The 20280-nt window shown below is 52.5% G+C and overlaps 1 protein-coding gene across 2 annotated transcripts; it reads right to left on the bottom strand.

Annotated features, from left to right (window-relative positions):
- Positions 1 to 12725: 12725 nt before the first annotated feature.
- On the bottom strand, positions 12726 to 19135 carry HSD17B7 (hydroxysteroid 17-beta dehydrogenase 7). Of its 2 annotated transcripts, XM_027658524.1 has the most exons (10): positions 19062 to 19096; positions 18754 to 18957; positions 18557 to 18649; positions 17559 to 17673; positions 16862 to 17056; positions 15854 to 15958; positions 14757 to 14813; positions 14106 to 14204; positions 13591 to 13706; positions 12726 to 13483 (listed from the first exon to the last, which is right to left on the bottom strand). In XM_027658524.1, exons 1-9 carry the CDS (start codon positions 19094 to 19096, stop codon positions 13611 to 13613), a joined length of 999 nt encoding a protein of 332 aa, XP_027514325.1. In that variant the 3' UTR covers positions 12726 to 13483; positions 13591 to 13610. The 2 variants fall into 2 exon arrangements, with proteins under 2 accessions (XP_027514325.1, XP_027514324.1); XM_027658523.1 differs by having other exon boundaries at positions 12726 to 13706; positions 19062 to 19135.
- Between the last annotated feature and the right edge of the window lie 1145 nt (positions 19136 to 20280).

The raw sequence follows: 20280 nt of genomic DNA, 5'->3' as shown, positions 1-20280 counted from the left end.
ACACAGGCCAGCACCATGTCCCAGGTATGGGCACATGCTCACATTTGCCTCAAAACCTGCCCACGAGGTCACAGGGAAAAAGCCACACACACAGCAGGCAGCACGAGAGGCCATGTGAGCTCTTGCTGAAGCAAAGCTGTCCATAAGCCAAGTACCCTCAGTCCTTAACACACTCATGTCTCAAAACCACCCCAAACCTGGTGCCTGCAGCCCTGGGACCAGGCATCTCCCCAGGGGGGCTCTGGCTCTCCCATCCCATCACTCTCTCCCAGGGTCACTCCATGGGGATGAAGCTACCAGACACAAAGAAAACATCTTGTGTGAGAGAGGAAGCGGCTGTGGCACAGGGAATGGCAGAAGATGCTGACTCCAGGACTGCAGGATTCGTGTGGGATGGCGCTGTGCCTCCCTCTCCTCCGGCCTCCCTGGGAAGTGAAGGCTGTGGAAAAGGGGGCAGGGACTTGTGGGTTCCTGCAGCAAGGCTGAGTGGAACAGAGCAGGAGGGGAAGCAGCCAGGGAGGATGGGAGGACAAGGACAGCCAACCTTTGGGCAACTGGAGAGCAGTTGGAGGCAAAAAAACATTTCTAAAAGCCTCACCCCACCAGTCTCTCTCAAGAATAATAGTTCCCTTGGGCACCAGCTCCTTCACTTCTGTTTCCATTGCTGAGCTTCCCTGGGAAGCAACTACTCCCTCTGTCAGCACAGACTGCCCCGAGGCTGCAAGACTGGGGCTGCTGGAGCCCCCAGCCCACGCCCAGTGGGGCCTCCAGCTGGTCCAGAGTGCCAGACTCCTGCAGTGATGGCACTGCCAGGGCTGGCAGTGAGAGCAATGCCAAGAGCTCCCACAGCAAACAGTACCTGAAACTTCGTAAGCCTTTTCCTAAGGATCACCTTAAAGTCTGGAAAAAAAAGGAAAACAAATCAACCGCAGTATTTCAAAACAAAAGGGAAGGCTTTCCTATGTTACTTAAGTCCTTTGTTGATTTCTTTTCTAAGAGGAAAAAAGCATTTTCGGTGGTATTTAGTTTGAGTTAAAGAGGGACTTAAGCCTGTGCTTTGGGGGCAAGAAGAGAAAGTGACATGCATTTAGGGTTCACTGCAGTGAATCTGAACATTTCCCCTTCAAGGAAAAAACAAGACAAACCCACAGACTGAGGAGAACAGCAGAGCAAGTAAGTGTGGATCTGCCTTCTCTGTCTAGCTGAAGGAGGCTGCCCAAACCTTGGTCTGAGCAGGAGATCCCAGAGTCCCCACACCTGGTCCCATTCTCTGTGACAGGGCTTGTGCAAAGCCAAGGCAGCACAAGGATGCAGATAGACAATGCTCTCTTCTAGTGCCACAAGAGTGCCATCACCAGGTGCTGGAAAAATGGAATCTAATAGCTTCAAGACAGACAACAGAACATGTCTGTGCCAGGAGCTGTGGGTGCAAAAACCTGCACCCCCAAAAGCATGTCCTTGGTGCCTCTCACCTCCCTGCACTTGTGAGGGGCTCTTGCAGCAGGGAGACCATTTCGTTATGGGTCATACCAGGGCACGGGGATGGCGCTGGGAGATTTAAGACCCGGGATACCCCCGGTGATGGATGCAGGGAGCCATTCATTTTGATTGTCAGGGCCTGCTGAGATTGGCAGGATCGAGTGGGACAGCACAAGCGGCGGCACGTCCTGGCCTTTTGGGACAAACGCCGCTGTCCCCAGTTTGGGGCAGCTGGATGCTCCCCTCGCCTGGGTAGCGCTCCCCGAGGGATGCTCGGAGCCGAGGCGAGTGACCCGAGGCAGGACCCCCGGGCCCGCTCCCCGGGGGATGCTCGGCGCCGGGACAGGACGCCCGCAGGACCCCCAGCAGCAGCCGCCAGTCGGGGCCGCCGCGTCGCGCTGGCGGGGCCGCAGCTCCCCCGCGTGGCCCCGCAGCCCCGCGCACAGCCCGGCCGGGACAGCCAGGGAGCTCCTTACAGTTCTCCGCGGTTAAAACGCTTCCTATTTGGGAGCAGCGATCCATGCTGGCCGGCCCGCGACACCCCGAGCCTCCTCCAGGTGGGACAAGCCCCAGCGCGCCCAGCAGGAGAGACGCTCCAGTTCCTTCTCCATTCCAGTGTCCCTCCCCTGGAAGCTCTCCAGTCTGCCCGTCTCTCCCTTGTACTGGGCAGCCCAGTTCTGGACACAGCGTTGCAGGTGGACCTCAGCAGTGCTGAGCAGAGGAGAAGGGTCCCCCTCTGCCTGCTGTCAGCCCTCACCACACCAGTTGCCTTCTTTACTGCAAAGGCGTGTTGCTGGCTCGTGTTCAACTTATTATCTACCAGCACCCTCAGGGCCTTTAGAACTGAGTTGCTTTCCAGGTGGGTGGCCCAGCACACAGTGGTGTGGGGGGGCTGTTCCTGCCCAGATGCAGGACTCTGCACTTCCCCGTGTTGAACTGCATGAGATTCCCTGTCACTCCACTTTTCCAGCCTGTCTCTGGATTGCAGCCTGGCTCTCTGATCTGTCAGGCACTTCTGCCAGACCAGAAGGACACACACATGCGCAGGACACACGTGAGCTAATTTAGGGCCCAAAGCTGAGAGATCCCTAGCATCCACATGGATGGGACACATCATCTTCCTTGTTATCTGGCCTGGAGATGAGCAAGGTGAGCTAGAGGCTGTGGTTGATCTTGGCACACTCCTGGTATTTGCCTGAGCTCTTCCCAGCACCTCCATGTGGCCTCGGTTCACGTGGCTTTTGGTCCCATGGCCTTGGGTCTCAGCACCACATCCCGTTGAGACAGATCAAAGCTGCAGGAGGCAGGTTTCCTTGCTTGTATTCCCATGCTGGATTCTGCAAGGCCCTATAAGATAGTCCATTTGTTGTGCAGAGGTCACATGTAGGAACAGGCTGGTGGAGTATGTCACCATGTTCCTGGGCTCTGCAGCTCAGTGCCTGCTGCCAGCAGCAGCCAGGGGCTCCTGAAGACAACACTTCTGTAGCTGCCAAGGGCCAGCAGAGATGGGTGAGCATTTAAAGGGAGAAGTGGACTCAAGAGACACCATTCACCTGGACACAGCAGATGGTTGGATGGCAGGAGGCCACACAGCTCAGCAGCAGCCACAGCAAGTGGTGAGAGTCCCTCGTGCATCTGCTTCACCACACAGCTTTGCTGCTCGTGCCCAGGGTGAGGGAAGCTCCCTCCCACTTCCATTCAGTGAAGGAGGAAATCCATCTCACAGAGTAAATTAACCAGCCAGGAAAGCTCATGACGTGACCGTGAGTTGCACAGCAATTTGAGAGGTTTCCCTACTGACCTCAGCAGCGAGACTTGTGTTTACATCTGTGAGTCAAATGAGACCTGGGTGAACAGGCACGTGCTCCAGAAACCATTCCAAGGTTGTCCAACCCGTGTCACTGCGGGAGGCACGGCTGCACCCAGCCTGACCCTTCAGCACCCCTCCTTCAGCAAGCCCTGGGCAGATAATAGAGGCCTGCCCAAGCCAGAATACCAAATGTATTAAAAAGTGTGTCCTAAATACTAAAAGAACATTACAAGAATGGTTTTTGAAAATGGGATCAGGCCAGGATAGCTGCACTGTGTCAGGCTTGCTAGCTGGGAGCCCCAGGCCTCCTAGGAAGGTCTGTTCCACCTGTAAGAGTTTATGAGAACAGCTTAAACCTGGATTTAGGAGAACTTGAACCAAGCTGAGCTGTGCAGGCACTGAGTACAAAGGTCAGGACAGATTACTGTAGTGTGAGAGAAGTGGGACTTCATACAAGTTCTGCCTTATTATTAGATAATAATTATATAATATTATATAATAATACAACTTTTAGTTATTATTATATATAATAATATAACAATAGAATAACTATTTTACTGTATGTTATTAATAAATTATTCTGCTTTATTATATTATGCTGAAATTGATGGCTTCCCATTCCCATTCACCAAGCAGTGCCAAACCCTGGGGCCTGACATTTTCCCACCACTGTCAGAGACTTTTGGCACCAGCTGGGCTTTCCTACACAACATGGGTACCTGTCCTGGGTCAGCGCTAGTACCTACAGAGTGCAGGCAGCATGGCTCTCATAGCAGCCTCAGACACCCTGCAGCCCCACTCTCCCTCCATGGAAACCCCCACCCCATGCTTACCCCACACATGGCACAGCCAGAAAAACAGGCATGGCTGTTAGTCCTGCTTTCAACAGCACAGAACGTGACAAAGAAATCCAGTGGGTAATGTGAGGGATGCCAGCTGTTTGTACCCATCCACATTTCACACTGTAACCTGTGATCAAGGCGAGGTTCTACCTTGCTGTATTTCAAAACACAAATCCCCTTGAGCACACACTTCACAGAGGTACAATGTGCCCTCTCTGCTGGGTGGGACTGTGCAAAACTGACCCTGGGTTTTGAGGCCAGGTAGCCAGCGCCAACACTCTGCCTCACTGTCACGTTTCCAGCACACCCACGCACCGTTGGGGCTGCTCCACCTCTCCGCTTCCAGGCTGTTTGGGAAGAATCCCATCATGTCCCCTGTGCCCCTCTCGCATCTGCACATCCTACCCTTCAGTGGGAAGCCGTGGTTGGAGGTGGTGAGCAGAGGATTCGCTGCAGCAGAGTGGCACCCCCAGGCACCACACGTGTGCTCACACCGCCCTTCGCACAGCGGCTGTATGAGCACCCATCTGCACGTGGCACAGCCTCTCACTGGAACCTCACCAGGTCACAAAAAGCAGCACCTCTAGTGACAAACACTCAGCTGAAAGTACAAAATCAGTGTTTTGAGATAAAAGCCGTGATTTACCAAGGTGGTGCAAAAGATTAGCAATCTCTCCACACAGTCCTGACCATAGCACCCTGCCCACACACCTTTCCATCTACTCTGGACCCCCTCCTTGTTGGCCCAGCTGTTCTCAAAGCAGTCTTGCCAAGACAGTGGCAAGGGACAAGAAGGGCCCTCAAGGACAGGCAGGGGCTTTGGGGAGCCATGGAACTGCTCAAGGACAAAGCAAGGAAGCAAAACCTTGTTTCCATCTCCCAGACAAAAAACCCCACCAGAATTTTCTGTGGAAACCTCCAGCTTGGACAAAAGTGAGTCTCTGGGGACTGGTTGGCTTCAGTTGTTTTGGCTCCAGGGAAACCAGCCTGGCTGTCCCACGTAACTTCCAACTGTGCTGGCACTTGCTTTGGGATGTCCCTCTTGTTAATACCTTCTCTGCTCTCTCCTGAGCTGAACCATGGACCTGAGAGGTCAGGGGACTGTCCAGGGAGACCCGGGAAGAACCTGCACACCCTGGCCAGCCCCAGCAATGCTGGCAAAGTGAGGATGGGCAAGGTCCAGGACAGCCTGTCCTGCTCTAAGCAGTGCTTTTGAGGTGTCCAGGCCACTGTTGGACACACAGCTCACATACCAGGGCTGTGCTAAACATCAGGAAAGCCAACCTTGGTCCCACAGCAATCACATCACTGTTGAGCACCTTATGGAGGGATATGTGGGCAGGGGAAAAAGGCTGGGAGAAAATGGGGATTAGCAAGGCCTGCCAAAGACGTGACTTCTCCCTGTCTCTCTCTGACAGAGGTCTGGGTCACAAGGAGTGTTGGCGGGTCCCATCACAACTAATCAGCTCTGTTCCGGAAGCAGTGAGCAGGCAGCACCTGCCTGATCAGCAGCATTCAGGGAAGGTAATCAAACAAGGCAGGGGTGGATGTGCTGGGACAGGTTTCTCCAGGAAACAGCCACCGCATATCAGCAGCACCTGCAAGTGAGGCACTCTGGGCGGCACATCTGGAGATGGAACCAGGGCCAGGGTCACCAAACCAGCCCCAAATCACCTGGGGGTCCAATTAGTGTCCAAAGGAGAGCTATGAGGATGGTGAAGGGCCTAGAGGAGAAGCCATAAGAGGAGTAGTGAGGTCACAGCTTGTTCAGCCTGGAGAGGAGACTGAGGAGAGATCTCAGAGTGGTCTACAGCTTCCTCACAAGAGGAAGCAGTGGGGCAGGCACTGATCTCTTCCGTGTGGTGACCAGCAATACAACCTGAGGGAACAGCATGAAGCTGTGTCAGGGGGATTTCTGTTAGATATTAGGAAAAGGTTCTTCACCCAAAGGGTGGTTGAGCACTGGGACAGGCTCCCCAGGGAAGTGGTCACAGTCCCAATCCTGCCAGAGTTCCAGAAGCGTTTGGCTGGTCCTGTGCAGGGCCAGGAGTTGGACTTTGATGATCCGTGTGGGTCTCTTCCAACTCAGGATATTCTAGGATGCTATGAAAGCTGTTCCAACATGCTCTCTGTTCGCCCAGGGGTAACAGCAGCAGTTCACTCCACCGTGGTCGGTGCCCACTCTTCACTTAAGAGCCTATAGGTTCACGGGGGCTAAGAGATCTTGGGGAAGACACCTCCATACCATCAGCTTCTAATCCCACCACCTTGACTGCATGCTCACCCTTCTCCCTTATATCCTTGCCAGCTCTACACCCCAACAGCATTGTCCTTGAGTTTGGGAAAAGAGAGGAGGGCAGAAGCTGGAGAATGACTGTGAATACCAAGGAGCGACATTTCCTGCAGGAGATATCCCACCCCTCATTGTCTCTTCTCATTAAACACTGTGCCTGGAAGGCCAACAGCACCAGAAATGCTTTGTTAATGACAGAAATGCCAAGAGCCATCACCACATGGGTGGGAGGAAGCCACTGGTGCCCACAAGGCTGAGGTGGCTGCAGCTGGCAAGAGATGCCTGCTGGGCTGTCATGCTGCTGGATGACTCATCACCCCAGTGCCAGGGTTTCAGAAAGGCAAACATGCAGTCCCAGAAGGACTGCTGGTCCCCCTGCAAATGGCAGAGGGGTCCTCAAAAGCCTAGCTATATGACAGGGCATCTGCTAACACCCCCCACCTGGCCATGCAGAGCAGGGACCTCCATCACAGACCACACAGCTAAACACCCCAGGGCTATACTACCCCAGCACACTGTCCCTCTGGGAGAGAGCTCACCCTACAGCCAATATTTGGGTAAGAGGATGGACCTCTTACCTCACATGCAAACTGCAAGGCCAGCACATAAGACCGCTGGATCCAAAAGCCTCCTGGTTCAGGGCATGAAAGGAAAGTAGGAGAGCCCAGGGACATGGCCAGCACTGCATGGTGCAGCTGGGAACTAAGAGGTGGATTATCAATGCTGGTGCTAGTCCTGCTCCAAGAGGGGCATCCTTGACAAAGGACCTCCAGAAGTTCATGTCATCACTCCTATGAGTCTATAACAACACATTTGGAGACATGACCCGCTGCCTGTATACAGACACATACCCAAACTGCCAATTGCTCCTGCCATTCCAACCTCTGACCCCGATCCAGTGTTTCCTTCCAGCCTAAACGTGAAGCAGTGTGCATGCTACAGCCTCCTCTCCCTAATTTCACTGACCTCAACGTCTGCCACTGCCTGGCAGGTGGCCCAGAGACGGATCCATTCTCACTGCTGGCCTCCAAACCTTTCTGTTCTCCAGCACCTCTGTCATCACACAGACCTGGGTCATCCCTCCTACCACATTCTGCACACTCCCATCCAGGCAGTTCAGACCCAAGTAATAAACACATCCCTCTTCAGACAAAAATGCCTATCATGGGAGCTGCTGGGCACAGCAGGAAGAGCTCGAGTCAACCTAAAAGCCGCTCAAAGCCAAGGAAGCCATGACCTGCTGAAAGGTATCCAGGGAATCTGAGGCAAGAGTACAGCCCTCCTGACACCTGAGCTGTGGCAGCTGCTGACAGGTAGAGTGTGGGTAGGTAGTGTGAGGATCTGCTCCAGTCCTGAGTGGTGTTATTGCATTTTAAGGCCTTTAAAAAAAACCCCAGTGCCTGGAGGCAGTGCACACGTGTCCAGGGGCTCCACAGGACCACCCAGCACAGAGCAGCATCCCTACAACCTTCACATACTGCTGCCTGGAAATGACTTATCCAAACCATCTGGCTTTTGTTGTCTCACCTTCTAGTCAGATGACAAAGACATGAAATATTGCTGCACCTGCCATGGGCAGAGAGGTGCCAGCCACAGTGACTCATGGAGCTCCCAAGGGGCACAACTCCCACTGAACCAAACTGAGCTGACCAAAGCTTCTGGTGAGACAGACAAAAACACAGAGCAGGGTAAGTCTGGAGCTGTGCCTCCACGGTGCACCCTGCAGTCATCTTTGTCTTTGGTAGCTTCTCTCTTACAAGAATCCCACATATGTGTTCAGCACCTGTCCTGCCTGGCACAGCCTGACCCAGGCTGGGTATCCAGCCACTCTCCTGTTTGCTGTGCTTGAGGCAGTTTTAAGGGAGAAATGAATGCACAGCGAGCAGCTCAGCTGCTTTGCCACAAGGTGTGTGTCATCCAGCAGCCTTGGTGGTTCGTCTGCCTGCCCCATTGTCTCCCCTGCTAGCACTTTGATTTGATACAAACCCTTGCATCTGCAAAGGGTTTCTAGCAGGGCAGCTGTCCCAGGCCCCTCTCACTGAGCACCGATGCCAAAAATGTCCACTAAAGCATTGCAGCCTCTCCAAGCTCTGCTCTTATACAGGAGCATCTACTGATGAGCAGGATAGATTTACTACTCATTCTGATTCTTCTCACAAGCTGTTCCTAAACTCATTCACCACTTCCCCTGGAGATTTCTCCTTCAGGCACAGCTCCCTGTTTTGCAAAGCAGGACTGACAATCCTCCCTGACTCTGTGGGCAGTCTTGGCTCTCTTTGGGCTTTCCCATTTCCTTGGCCATGTGGCACATGTCTGCCCCCAACCTCCAACACCACACTCTTCAAGCAACTCAGCCTTACTCTCCCTTGGGAACCTGCAAAGTGTGTGGGAGCAGCCCTGGGACAGGGCCTGGGAGGGGCTGTGATGTGTTCATCCCTGAACACTTCAGAACTCGCTTGGACATATCCCTGGGCTGCCTGGGCCAGCCACCAGGCTACCTGCTTGAAACAGGGCTGGCTGGAGGTGCAAGCTCTTTCTCCCCACCGAAAAGTTCTTGGGGCTCTACAGTTTAACCATTCTCAGAAAAACCCACCCAGAGTCCCTCTTGGCTCTTCCCTGCTAGACAGGTCATGCTGCTGTAACACTTTCACAGGATTTCCTGCTCCCCATTTCTCACCCAGCTGTTCAGAGGTACATCTCTCCCCTCCCCACACTGGGCAGCTCCCCTCCAAGACTTTCAACATCAAAGCTGCCATTCAGAGTTTAACCCTGGATCTTTCCAAACAAGCTGACTATATTGCATCCACCTGCTTACAGGGACACATGCTGATCCTTGCTGTTTTCTTCCATCTTATTGCCCTCCCTTCCTGGAGAGGCGAAGGTCACTCAGCCATGGGATTTCAACCTGATCTCAAGTTTTCTCCTCCCTCGGCTAAGGCTCAGTTCCCACTCACACTCCTGTTATCCATGCCCTATACAGCTGAAAGCCAGATGAGCTCAAAAGCAGTGGAGGTCTCAGGCTGTGTTTGGAGCAAGGCAACATGTTTGCCAGCGAAGATAACAAAACCAGTAGCTCAGGGTGAGGCATGGTGATTAGATTAGATAGAGGCATATTAGATGAGGCACGGTGACTAGATCGTACAGCTGACTGTGCAGGATATCACAAAGCAACCAAAACAAGTTTTTAGTCTCAAGACCTGCCCTAGAGTATCTCTGGAAAGCTCCGTATCCGAGGATCACAAGCAGCAAGCTCCTGTATTAGCACAGATTCACAGCTGCTGCTGCCAGCTCTTCCCTTGTCCCACCTGACATTCCTCACCACCATGCATCACCCCTGGCCCACCACAGCCAGGCAGGACCTGTTTTCATTGTACAAAAGGCTCGGCAACTCCATGTGCACAACCTCAGCAAGGGCACCCAACTCACGCACTGGTATCAGTAGTGTCTCCACTACCTTAGGAAGCAAAAACAAGGAAATGGGAGTGCATTGGGAGGAGGTTGACAGATACATACACCTGCCTGCTCTTCTTGACCCAGTTGCTGTTTCTCTATTATTTTCATGCCTGGATGTGCTTGCCATCTGAAAGGGATTATCTGGGGGATTAAGCTCCATGCATAGGGATTTGTTAGCCAGGAGCAGGGCGTGAGGAGCCATCCCTCTGCAGACCAGCAGCTCCACAGCACTAGCCAGCTCTTTTCACAGTCGTCAAGATGATGGCCAGCCAAACCAGGTGGCACAGCACCCTTGAGCCAGATTCAACAGGCAAAGGTCACAGAGAGCAGCCAACAACTGAGCCACCCCCTGTCCTTTGGGCAGCCCCTATTTCAAGGCTCCAGGTCCTACCCGTACTGTCAGGACAAAAGACAAAAGACTGTGGTTACAGTTCCCATCCCACAGAACAGTCCCATCCTTTGGGTGTAAAGATATCCAGCTTCTTGTTGCTTGGAGGAGAGGGGCAGAGGGTGAAGTTAAGCACAGCCAACCTTTCTTCTGCAGAAGGGCATGGACAATCATCCCTGGAGTCACAAAAGCAGGTAGAAACCCCAGTAGAGCAGTGGAGACCTGTGACAAGTGCCATAGGACGCTAGAGCAGCTTGTCCAACTGAAGAGCACTCCCTTGTAGACATCTGGGCTTACTGTGCATCTCCAGCTTCATGCAGCACCAAACTCTTGGGAAACCATGAGCTTTAGCCCACCTTTCCCTGTTGTTCCATCTCTCCAGGGCTCAGTATGTACTTTAGCACCTTTTGTTCCTTCTTCATGAGACCCTGAACAGGAAGCTGAGCTAGAGGTCTCCGGAGGCCACTTTGCATTCACACCACTCACAACTCCTGAATCCCATGCTTGCATCTCCCAGGATGTAACACACACCACAGTTTACCAGGTGCCATCACAGCAACTGAGGTGAAACTAAACCATGTGGCAGGCTGAGTTCAGACACAGTAGGACAAAACCACACATTTTCTCTAACCCTGAACCACAGATCCTCAAGAGAGAGCTCCAGAGAGCTTTTAAAATGAACACAGAAACATGTTCATAGCTTTACTTGGCACCTATGTCATGGATAAAGACTGGTGGTGGTATATCACACATCCTCTTCCCTCGTCAGTCACTGCATGCTCCATAGGCAGAAAGCACTTGTCCCATCCCATCAGACACTACTTTTCCTGATAAATGCCCAACTTCATCCTACAGGCACATACTTGACATAAATACTCAAAGGTCTTACCTACAGTTGCCAACCTCTGCCCATATTAGAAAATTGCCCCTTTCTTTCTAAGCTTTAGGGAAAAAAACCCAAAACCACAACAAACCCACCAAACTCACATATCAGAAAACATTTTTCTTAACTAGGCTAGCTTATTCAAAGCTACCTCTTCTAGGACCTCCAGACCTAACTGCACTCAAATCCTAGGGCTGTCACACCTGCAATGCCAGCACAGAGCTGGTGATCATCTTGCCATAAGAACCCCGACCCTCCCACACCCCAGTAAGTGCTACTCAGCTCCTAAAGTGTTGTGTCAGATTGTTTTGAAAAACACTTGCTACTTCATTAATCTCAGCCCAGAGAATGAGGCAGGCACAAGGAATGACCCAGTGCCTCTGAATCTGCAGGAGGTGGGGAATCCTAAACGTGGAGGGGGTGGCTGATACCTACCACAACCCAGAGCAGAAGCACAGTAAAGTTCAAGATACTCATCTAAAACCAGTCAAGACAACACACTTCATTACTCTCCAGAACAAGGAGCCAAGTACTGCTGTAGGATGTTCTGGGGACCAAGTACACCAAATTGAAGAGACAGCCAAGCCAGACTCCTTTCCTGTGGAGAAGAGAAAAAACGGCACCAGAAAAAGCGGGGTCTGGCCCCAGCATGTTTCAGGGTACAGCTGAACAAAGCCACAGAACCCAGATCTGGTGCTGGGACAGGCTTTATTGCATTTACACATCCACATAAACACACCAGATCTGCTTCACAACTGTGAACAGATAGGTGAGGGAAGCACCACTCCACAATGGCCAACTCGTCATTCTGTTCTAATGTCAGGTGGTAACTGGTATTCATATAAGTCTGAGCTGAGAGGTGTTTCTCAGCCCAAACTCAAGAATGGCCTCCCTCTACTGCTGATACCACCCTGCTAGCAGTACACCTCTGTTTCCCAGAGATGCTCAGAACCAGTGGAAGGTAGGAGGAAGGAAAAAAAAAAGAATAAAAGCAGGATTCTTTAAATCTGTATCCCCGCAAGCCAACTCAATAAAGAGCCTCTGCAGAGCCTGGATTCTCCTGGCTGCCAGCTCTGTGCAGGTTTCCTACAGAGACCCCTGAGTGACCCCTCTCTGTGGGCACTCCAGTCCCCTGTAGGAGGCACCAGCCTGGGCATGCAGCTTCCAGAGTTCAGGGAGCCTCACCTAACCCCTGCCAGCCCCAGGGAAACGCCTGGGCTCCCGTACTAGGGAGCATTAAGTAATTATGTGACACGTGAGGGTGAGCAAGCACCAGAGACATCTCCCAAGGGCCTAAGGCTGGGAAATAGTCTCAGACAGCCCACAAGTGCTCAACACACAAAACCCACACTGAAGTCTTCAGAAGTCACTCATGTCTTTCAGTAACTAAAAACAGCAAGAGAAGTAAGCCAAAAAGGTGATTAACAGCCCTCCTGTGGCAGGAGAGGAGAGACCCCCACACTTCCCAGGTACACACAGGCTTACAGTGCAAGGTAACAAACCAACCTCCCTTCCAGCCCTCCAAGTCAAAAGAAGATGGATATCAGAGTAAAAACACCACTGCAAGCAAGGACAAGTCAGTTCCAGTCATTTATTCATCAGGGCACTTGAAGGTACTTGGTGCCAGGTATTTGGTGAAGGTCCCCAAATAGGAAGAAAGGTTGGTACAATAGATTTATATAAAAAGACACTTAAATAGATAAAACAACATGGTAACCTCTCACTCTTGCTATAAACAGAGCAGACTAGCCCTGAGTCCAGGTTAACATCATCAGCTTCAGCCTTTACAGCCAGTCGTGGTTAAAACCCTTAATGCCCTCACACCCAGGGGAGAGCAAGGCATCTATCCTCACAGCTGAGGCAGGGGTGTGCTTCTCAAGCCACCTCTTCAGGAGCTTGGTTTCAGATGCTATGCAGAGCCTGACTGCCAGTAAGGTTCAATCTTGTTGAGCAGGTCAGTACAGCCAGCCCCAGCTTTGGTGAACAAGTGTAAGAGCAGCTCTTCTGAAGGTGAGCCTTCAAGTACATCAGGATCAGCCACAGGTAACAAGTTTGAGCCACCAACAAACACAAGTAGAGCCAAGATGCAGGGCAGGACCCCAGACTGCTGCCTTTACTGCTCTGAACCAGGTTTAAAACACACGTTTTTGAGGCTGTTCCTGAACCGTGCACAGTTCAGTCATGTTTTTGCAAGACACTGCTTTGCAATTCTGTTAAGACAGACTCCGTCTACTCTGGGTCTCCAGTTTTATGCCAAAAATAAAAATCCCATACCAGAAAGTCTAAGTATTTCTCTTCAGTTTTCACATTTCCATTTTCAGGAACTGTTCACATTCTGTCGAGAAGGAAGATTGTGTCTGAGGCTGTGTGCCTGCAGAACAGCAGGCAACATGAGTAGCACCGGAATGAAGAAAGCCCACGTGACCGATACAAGACTCTTACCCCACTGAGACTGGCTTTACTTAGTCTAAAAGGTCACTGTATCTCTCTAGAATCTGCTTCTCCAGTTCCAACAGCTTTTGGTACAACTTCTCAGCAGTGTCTTCATCCACATCCATCTGGAAGACAATAAGAACAGCACTGTGAGACCATCACCCCAATGGCAGCCAGCACAGAGACCAAGGGCAGCTCTGGGGATAGGCAGGGTGTACCCTCCAGAGCTTCTACGTTTACAGAGAGGCAACTAAAGGCATCTGTCACCAGGGCACAAACCACAACATATTTTGGGGCAGCATCATTACACACATAACCTAACTATCATTTCCACTATCTTCCAGACTCCAGCCTAAGCCAGGAATTACTCCAGGAAACCTCACAGATAAGCTCCCATCCCCCCTGCTGCTCAGCATTCAACATGCATCTTGCTTCCACTCCAGCCACAGGACACCCTTGGCACCAACCCTTCCACACAAGGCAGATGACAGACCCCTAGCCAAGGAGGCTCCCTTTCCATTTACCTTCCTGGGCTCCACATAGCATCTCCCCAATCCAGTAGTACAGCTGTGGTATTTCGCAAGTAAATCCAGGTACTCTGGTTTCTGTTTGAACAGCCACACCTGGGAAGAACAGCACAGAGGTGTCTGAGTCCAGCACACACTGTCCCAGTCAAGTCTGCAGGCAAGGACCCAGCTGCCAGCAGGCACAGGAGAAGTCAGGAGAGGTGCTCCCAACCAAGCAGGGAAAGACACAGTATCTAGGGAAGAAGTTCTGAGCTGGCTCCCTTCACCTCTGACCTACACGAGCCAACAGTAACCCACATTTATGCCAAAGCAGGTCAGCATGGCTAAACTTGCTCCTGCTGTGCTTGAGACACACTGTGCCCCACATCACCCACCTCCATCCCCTGTGCATGCATGTCATTCTCCCTGACAGGAGATGGAAGGAATAGCGTTTTTCCAAAATCATTTCTTTTATGGGTACTAGATAAAGGTCATAAACCATCACCTGGCAGATCAGCCCCAGTGACAGCTCATCCCCCAGCACTCAGTGCTGTACATTACTGGGGGGTCAAATACACCACCCAACCACCAGCCTTCCTGAGAGGCTCTTGGCTCAAACCAGCAGATCCTGGAAGAGCTACCCAAAAAATCAAGTTGTGAGCTACTTACATGAGCTTCTGCTCCATTATACGGTGTCAGAGTATAAGTTTTGGCAAAAAATCGGATCTGAGGGGAAAAGAAGCACACGACAGAATCTGTATTGTGATCCAATGTTTGTTTGACAAGCCCTGCACAGCACAGATACTCCAAATAATCTACCAGTGGCAGAAGTCTTCTCAAAGTTGACTACAGGTAACACCACACGATGATCAAAGCATCCCTTTATCACCACAAACTATTTTCTGGAGCTACCCAGCAGGTCAGCAAGCTCCATGCTCATGCTCTCACACAGAGCTCACCTCAAGGCAGGAGGCCACACATGCTTTGCAGGTGCCTCTACTTCAATGGTCTCAGGAGCACAAAGGGCAGGAGGCAAAGGGGATCTGCACAACTGCCAGTGCTGAGGACAACTGAGAAGGCATTGCCTCTCTGCTGCCAGAAGAAACGTGATCTGTCAGGATCAGCTGCTACAACTGGGGCAGCTTAAGCTGAAAGGCCAGTCTTGCAATAAGAGCATCAAGGCTCAGAGCAGGCAGCCTTCAGAGACAGAACTGCACTGGACCTGAAAAGATGAAGCCCAGATGAAGAAAGGCAAGGAAAGTTTTGGTGAAGCAGGGAAAGAGGCAGTAGAAAGCAGGAGGGTTTGCTTTCCAGATGGATGGAGAGCAAAAAGCAAGAAACACTGAATTCTAGAAAGCTGGAAAGAACAACACTGAAAAACAGCCTGTTCTAGAAACAAACAGCATTTCAAAGCACACGGACCAAGTTTTGTCCTGAGCTCTGCTGCCACCAAAATAATGGTATTTTCACAAGCCCCAGCAGCCTGGCAAACCTTCCAAGGGGAGACTTGATGAACATTGCTGGGGCTGAAGGGCTGAACCCTGGCTCTATGCACAGTGCTGTCCAGCACCAAACCTCCATACTCAGCTTGGAAATTGGGGCCCCAAGATGCAAAAGGGAAGGTTTGCAGAGGGGTCAGCCTGCCCAGCTCAGCAAGAGGAAGAGCACAGGCAACAAGGAGCCAGAATCATGCTGTACATCACTTGCAATGAAGTGTATCACAGCAGGGCTACCTCAGCTCAAAACCACCCAGGAGATCCACTCACCAACCACATGATGGGCATTAACAGCTTCCACAGAAAGACTGGCAAAATTCTGTAGGTCATATTAGTCATAACGAGACCGGGACAAACAACACTGGAATACAGACCCTGCAGAGAAGAAACCAAGTCAGTGTGCAATTACACAACAGTTAAAGAATGGATCATACTCCTTCCCTCCCTGTACTCCTCAGCAAAAAAAGTGAGGGTGAGTACATAGACCAGAAAATAGATACTCTCCTCTCGTAAGTTACCAGCGATTAGACACAGTGATTTTTGAGAGGTTCAAATTGGAGATGCTGGTGTCAAATCTGTGCTCATTACAAGCCCATGGGATAGGAGATGCACCCTCCTGACACATCACAGCCTCACAGTGCAGTCTCCCTGTAGCTCAGCAGCTACAGCAAACATCCCACAAATTACAGCCCACTCAGACAAAAGGCTACCTCACCTTTGAGATAAGAGTTCAGCCTTCTAGGTCTAAACCATTTTCTCCTGAAGTGTTTGAGAAGAGTGTAACTGCTACCGCTGGACTAGGGCTGTGGCCTGCCAACAAAATTCCATCAATCCCCAGTGACAGGGAAGGCAGGTTGGTTGTACATGTCAGTGTGACAAACCTGAAAAGCAGCATGGAGCCACTAGCAGAGCCTGCACCTCAAGTGCTTGCAGACAACACTGCCAGAGCAGAGTTCTGATAGGCAGGGACACTTGAAAAAAAGTAGAGGCTCTTTGCTCTTTAAGACCAATTCTTCGGTCTAAGAGACAGAGCTTGCAAGGCAGGGACTGCTCCTAAAATCTTCTGGTTTTAGAACCCCAGAAAAAATCTCTTTGGCAGATTCTCTGCCACCTACGCCACCAGTTCAACCTCAACCATGTTCTGTTCTTACATGTGCATTAAGGAATGCACCAGGTTGCTGTGAATGAATGAATTCAAGTAGGTAACTACAATGTAATGATAATTACCAACAGAAGGAGCTCATTAGTTTTTTTCAGAAAGACAAACCCCATCAGCACCTGGTTATTATATTTCCTGTTCAGAACCACACTTGTCAGGTCAGTAGCATATTTAGAGGAACTGTATGATTCCTGCCCCTTGGCATGCTGATAGTCAGAGAGGCTGAAGGCAGACTCCCTGGCATTGCTGGAGGAGGTCCAGATGAGTCGTGAGGGCTTCTCGTTACCGCAGAGTAGAGACTGAAGCTGACGAACCTGAAAAAGAATTGTTAACTTATTTAACACAGCAATTTTCCAGTGTTAGGGTATGGCTTTACAGTACTTTAAACCTGTGAGCTTATCTCAGCTTTCTCAGCCAGCCCTCCCTAGGCTAGCCAGAAGGAGACACTTCTCAGGTGTAACTTCAGGCCAGGGTGCACCAGAACATTTAAAAGCAGCTGTCATTCTCTTTCACATCTCAGTTGAGCACTTTGGAATTTAATACAGCCAAGCCTTAGTATTTACCCTGGACAGAGAACTACATGTGATTTATCTCTATCTGCTGGCTCGCTAAAGTAACCTCAAAATTATATTAACCCTTGTAACAAAAGTCAACATTTTTTGCTATTTAAACAAATCTCAAGGCCTGTCATTCTCTATCTGTCAGGCTGCATCCTGCATCAGCATCTCAACCTGTGAGAATCAATTCACCAGGACTGCCTGGACCCACCCACATCAAACACCAGACCGAGGGCTCGACCCTCATATGCAGCCTCACCAGGATAAAGTGCCCGAAGAGGTTGGTAGTAAACACCTCCTGAAGTCCATCTCCAGTCAGCCTGTCCGTCTGGGTCATCATGCCTTCGGCAGTGGTCAGCATGTGAAGCACCTTCCTGGAAACCAAGGACAGGAATTAGCAAGGAACGCTGCCAGGAGCCACCTACTTCAGATTGAGCCGCCACTTCAGTCCTTTAGAATTAACCCCCACCTCACAGGCTCCACACAGTTTCACCTTCAAGGGCTCTATCAATCAATGAAAAAAAAGATGGAAAACTCCCAGCTCCTACTGTCTCAGTACTGACTAGACCAGAGAAGACTTGTCCCTTCCTTCACTTTAGCACTGAAGTACCATTAAAAAAAAAAGTCTTGCTCTTCCATTTCACGCTCAATTAACCAAATCAAGATCCAGTATGGAAGTAAGCCCTAGGGCCACATCTAAAGCAGGCAAGGAAACCAGTTTGGCCTCTATGCTCAACACCCCAAAGGCTGTATCAGACTCAACACAAGTGACTGTGCTCCCCAGCTCAGCTTCCCTGTGTTGCTGACAGAATAATGATGCTTTTACCAGCACCCACCATTAGCTTCAGAAAATACTGTGATCCACAGCTGTGAACAACTACAAAAACCTGTAGTGGGATCAAAACAACGGTAAGAAGACCCAGTATGAGCAAACTTCACCTCCCCAGCAACACAGCAGCATTTCTCACACAGTGCCAGAGACTGCAGGCTTTGGGTGACCTCTTGCCCTTCCCCTGCACCCTGTGTGGGCATCACACCGGAGATCAGAAGCAGCACTAGGTGCCTTGGACTACCCCAGCACTCCACTCAGCTGCCAAGCCCACCCCAAGCAAGACTGTGCATCCTTAGGGATGTGTTCTGTGTCACACTGGGGAAGGGAGACAGGGTCTTCAGCCCCAGACTCAAGGGCACATCTTCACTGTGCCAGCACCCCAGGCTTCCCACAAGCCCCTGCTGGACCCCTCCCACATCTCCTACCCAGTGAGGAGACCCTGCCAGAGGGCTTTGAAGTTCACTTGTGGGTTGGGCATGATCCCAGCATTGAGGTAGACAAAGTCCAGGCGCTGAAACCTGCATGGAGAAGAGCACAGGGGTAAGGGCTAGAGCGGGGACAGAAGGGTCCGGGGGAGTGGGCTACAGGCAGGAGGGGTCCGGTGGGACAGAGACCACCATACCTGCAGCGGAGCTCTTGGGCGGCACGCAGGACGGAAGCCAGGTTGCCCAGGTCCACTTCCACGGTGGAGACCTGGGCGGCGGGGTGGGTGGCCAGGATGAGGTCCCGCGTGGCCTCGCTCTTCTGCACGCTGCGGCACGCGATGCACAGGTGGATGCGGCCATCCTCCTCCAGCAGCCGATGGCACAGCGCCAGCCCCACGCCGCTGCGGACGGGACGGGGTTAGACACAGGCAAGGCAAAGGAAAGGAAAGCAAAGCAAGACAAGACAAACCAAACCCGGCCCGGCCCGGCCCGGCCCGGCCCTTACCTGTTAGCCCCGGTCACCAGCACCACCCGCTCCATACCTGCCCCGCGCCCTCCGCCCCCCCGCGCTATAACCGCTGTCCGCGCCGCGGCCCCGCCCCGCCCCATCGCCGCCGCCAATCGGCGCGGGGAGAGGGGGCGTGGCCCGGCCCGCCCAGCCCCGCCCGCCAATCGGCGCTCGGTGAGGGGGCGGGGCCCGCACCGCCGGTGGCGTGATAGTGAGCCGAGCGCAGGGGGCGGGGCAACCCGGGGGACACGCCCTCTGACCCCGCCCACAGCGCTGCTGGTCACGCCCACGCTGCGCGGGCCACGCCCACTTCTCCGAGCTGCCTCGGTTACCCAGCTGCCCTTGCCTTGCCCTGCCTTGCCTTGCCCTGCCTTGCCCTGCCTTGCCCTGCCTTGCCCTGCCTTGCCTTTCCCTGCCTTGCCCTGCCTTGCCTTGCCTTGCCTTCCTGGCCAAGGGGAGCCCCCTCGTGCCCCGCAGCTGCCGCAGGGACACCGTGCTCTGCCACCCCGTCCTGTGCCACCGAGGGACGTTTTGCAGCCCAGCAGAAACGCCCCCGGGTCCCTGTTTTCGCCGGTGTTGCTGTGGCAGGGAGCGAGGTCTGGGCACGCAGGTCCCTCCCGGAAGACATCAGGTGCAGCGCTGCTCCTGGCGATGTCCCATTTGGAGCAGGGGATGGACACCCCAGCCCCCCAGACACCCCAGCGTGCTCTCTGACCCAGGGCCGTGCAGGGTGCCCAGGCATCGAGCCCGGGCGGTGGGACCTGCAGGTGTGCCCTTGCCTGGCCCAGTGCTCCCAGCTCCCCGCTTGCTGAGGAAGGGCTGGGATGGGCCACAACGCACCCTGAGCAGGAGAGGGGATCTGAGGGGACAGGCAGAGGGATACCAAAGCCATGGCATGAACAAAGCCTGTCCTCGTCTTCGACACACTCAGCAAGGATGAGACCTCCTCTGCCACAGCCAGCAGGAGCACACGTGGGAAGACCAGCCAGTCCCTCTTCAGAGCACAGCCCACCATCCCTGCCCTCTGCTCCCCCAGACCCACTGTCCTGCCTCGATCCCTGCTGATGGAGTGTCCTGACACGGATGCTGAGCCTCAGAGCACCCTCCCTGCCACCCGAGGAGATAGAAAACTGGTGTGGCTCAGCCAGCCAGTCTCTTGAGCATCCTTTCTCCATCCCTTAGGCTGTTACCCGTGTGCACTCCCCAGGCTCTTCCC

The sequence above is a fragment of the Corapipo altera genome, unplaced genomic scaffold (assembly GCF_003945725.1).
Source record: "Corapipo altera isolate COAL_440 unplaced genomic scaffold, ASM394572v1 79, whole genome shotgun sequence".
NCBI classification, from domain to species: domain Eukaryota; kingdom Metazoa; phylum Chordata; class Aves; order Passeriformes; family Pipridae; genus Corapipo; species Corapipo altera.
The sequence above is the reverse complement of the archived record's forward strand: the minus strand, read 5'-3'. Positions and strand labels throughout refer to the sequence as shown.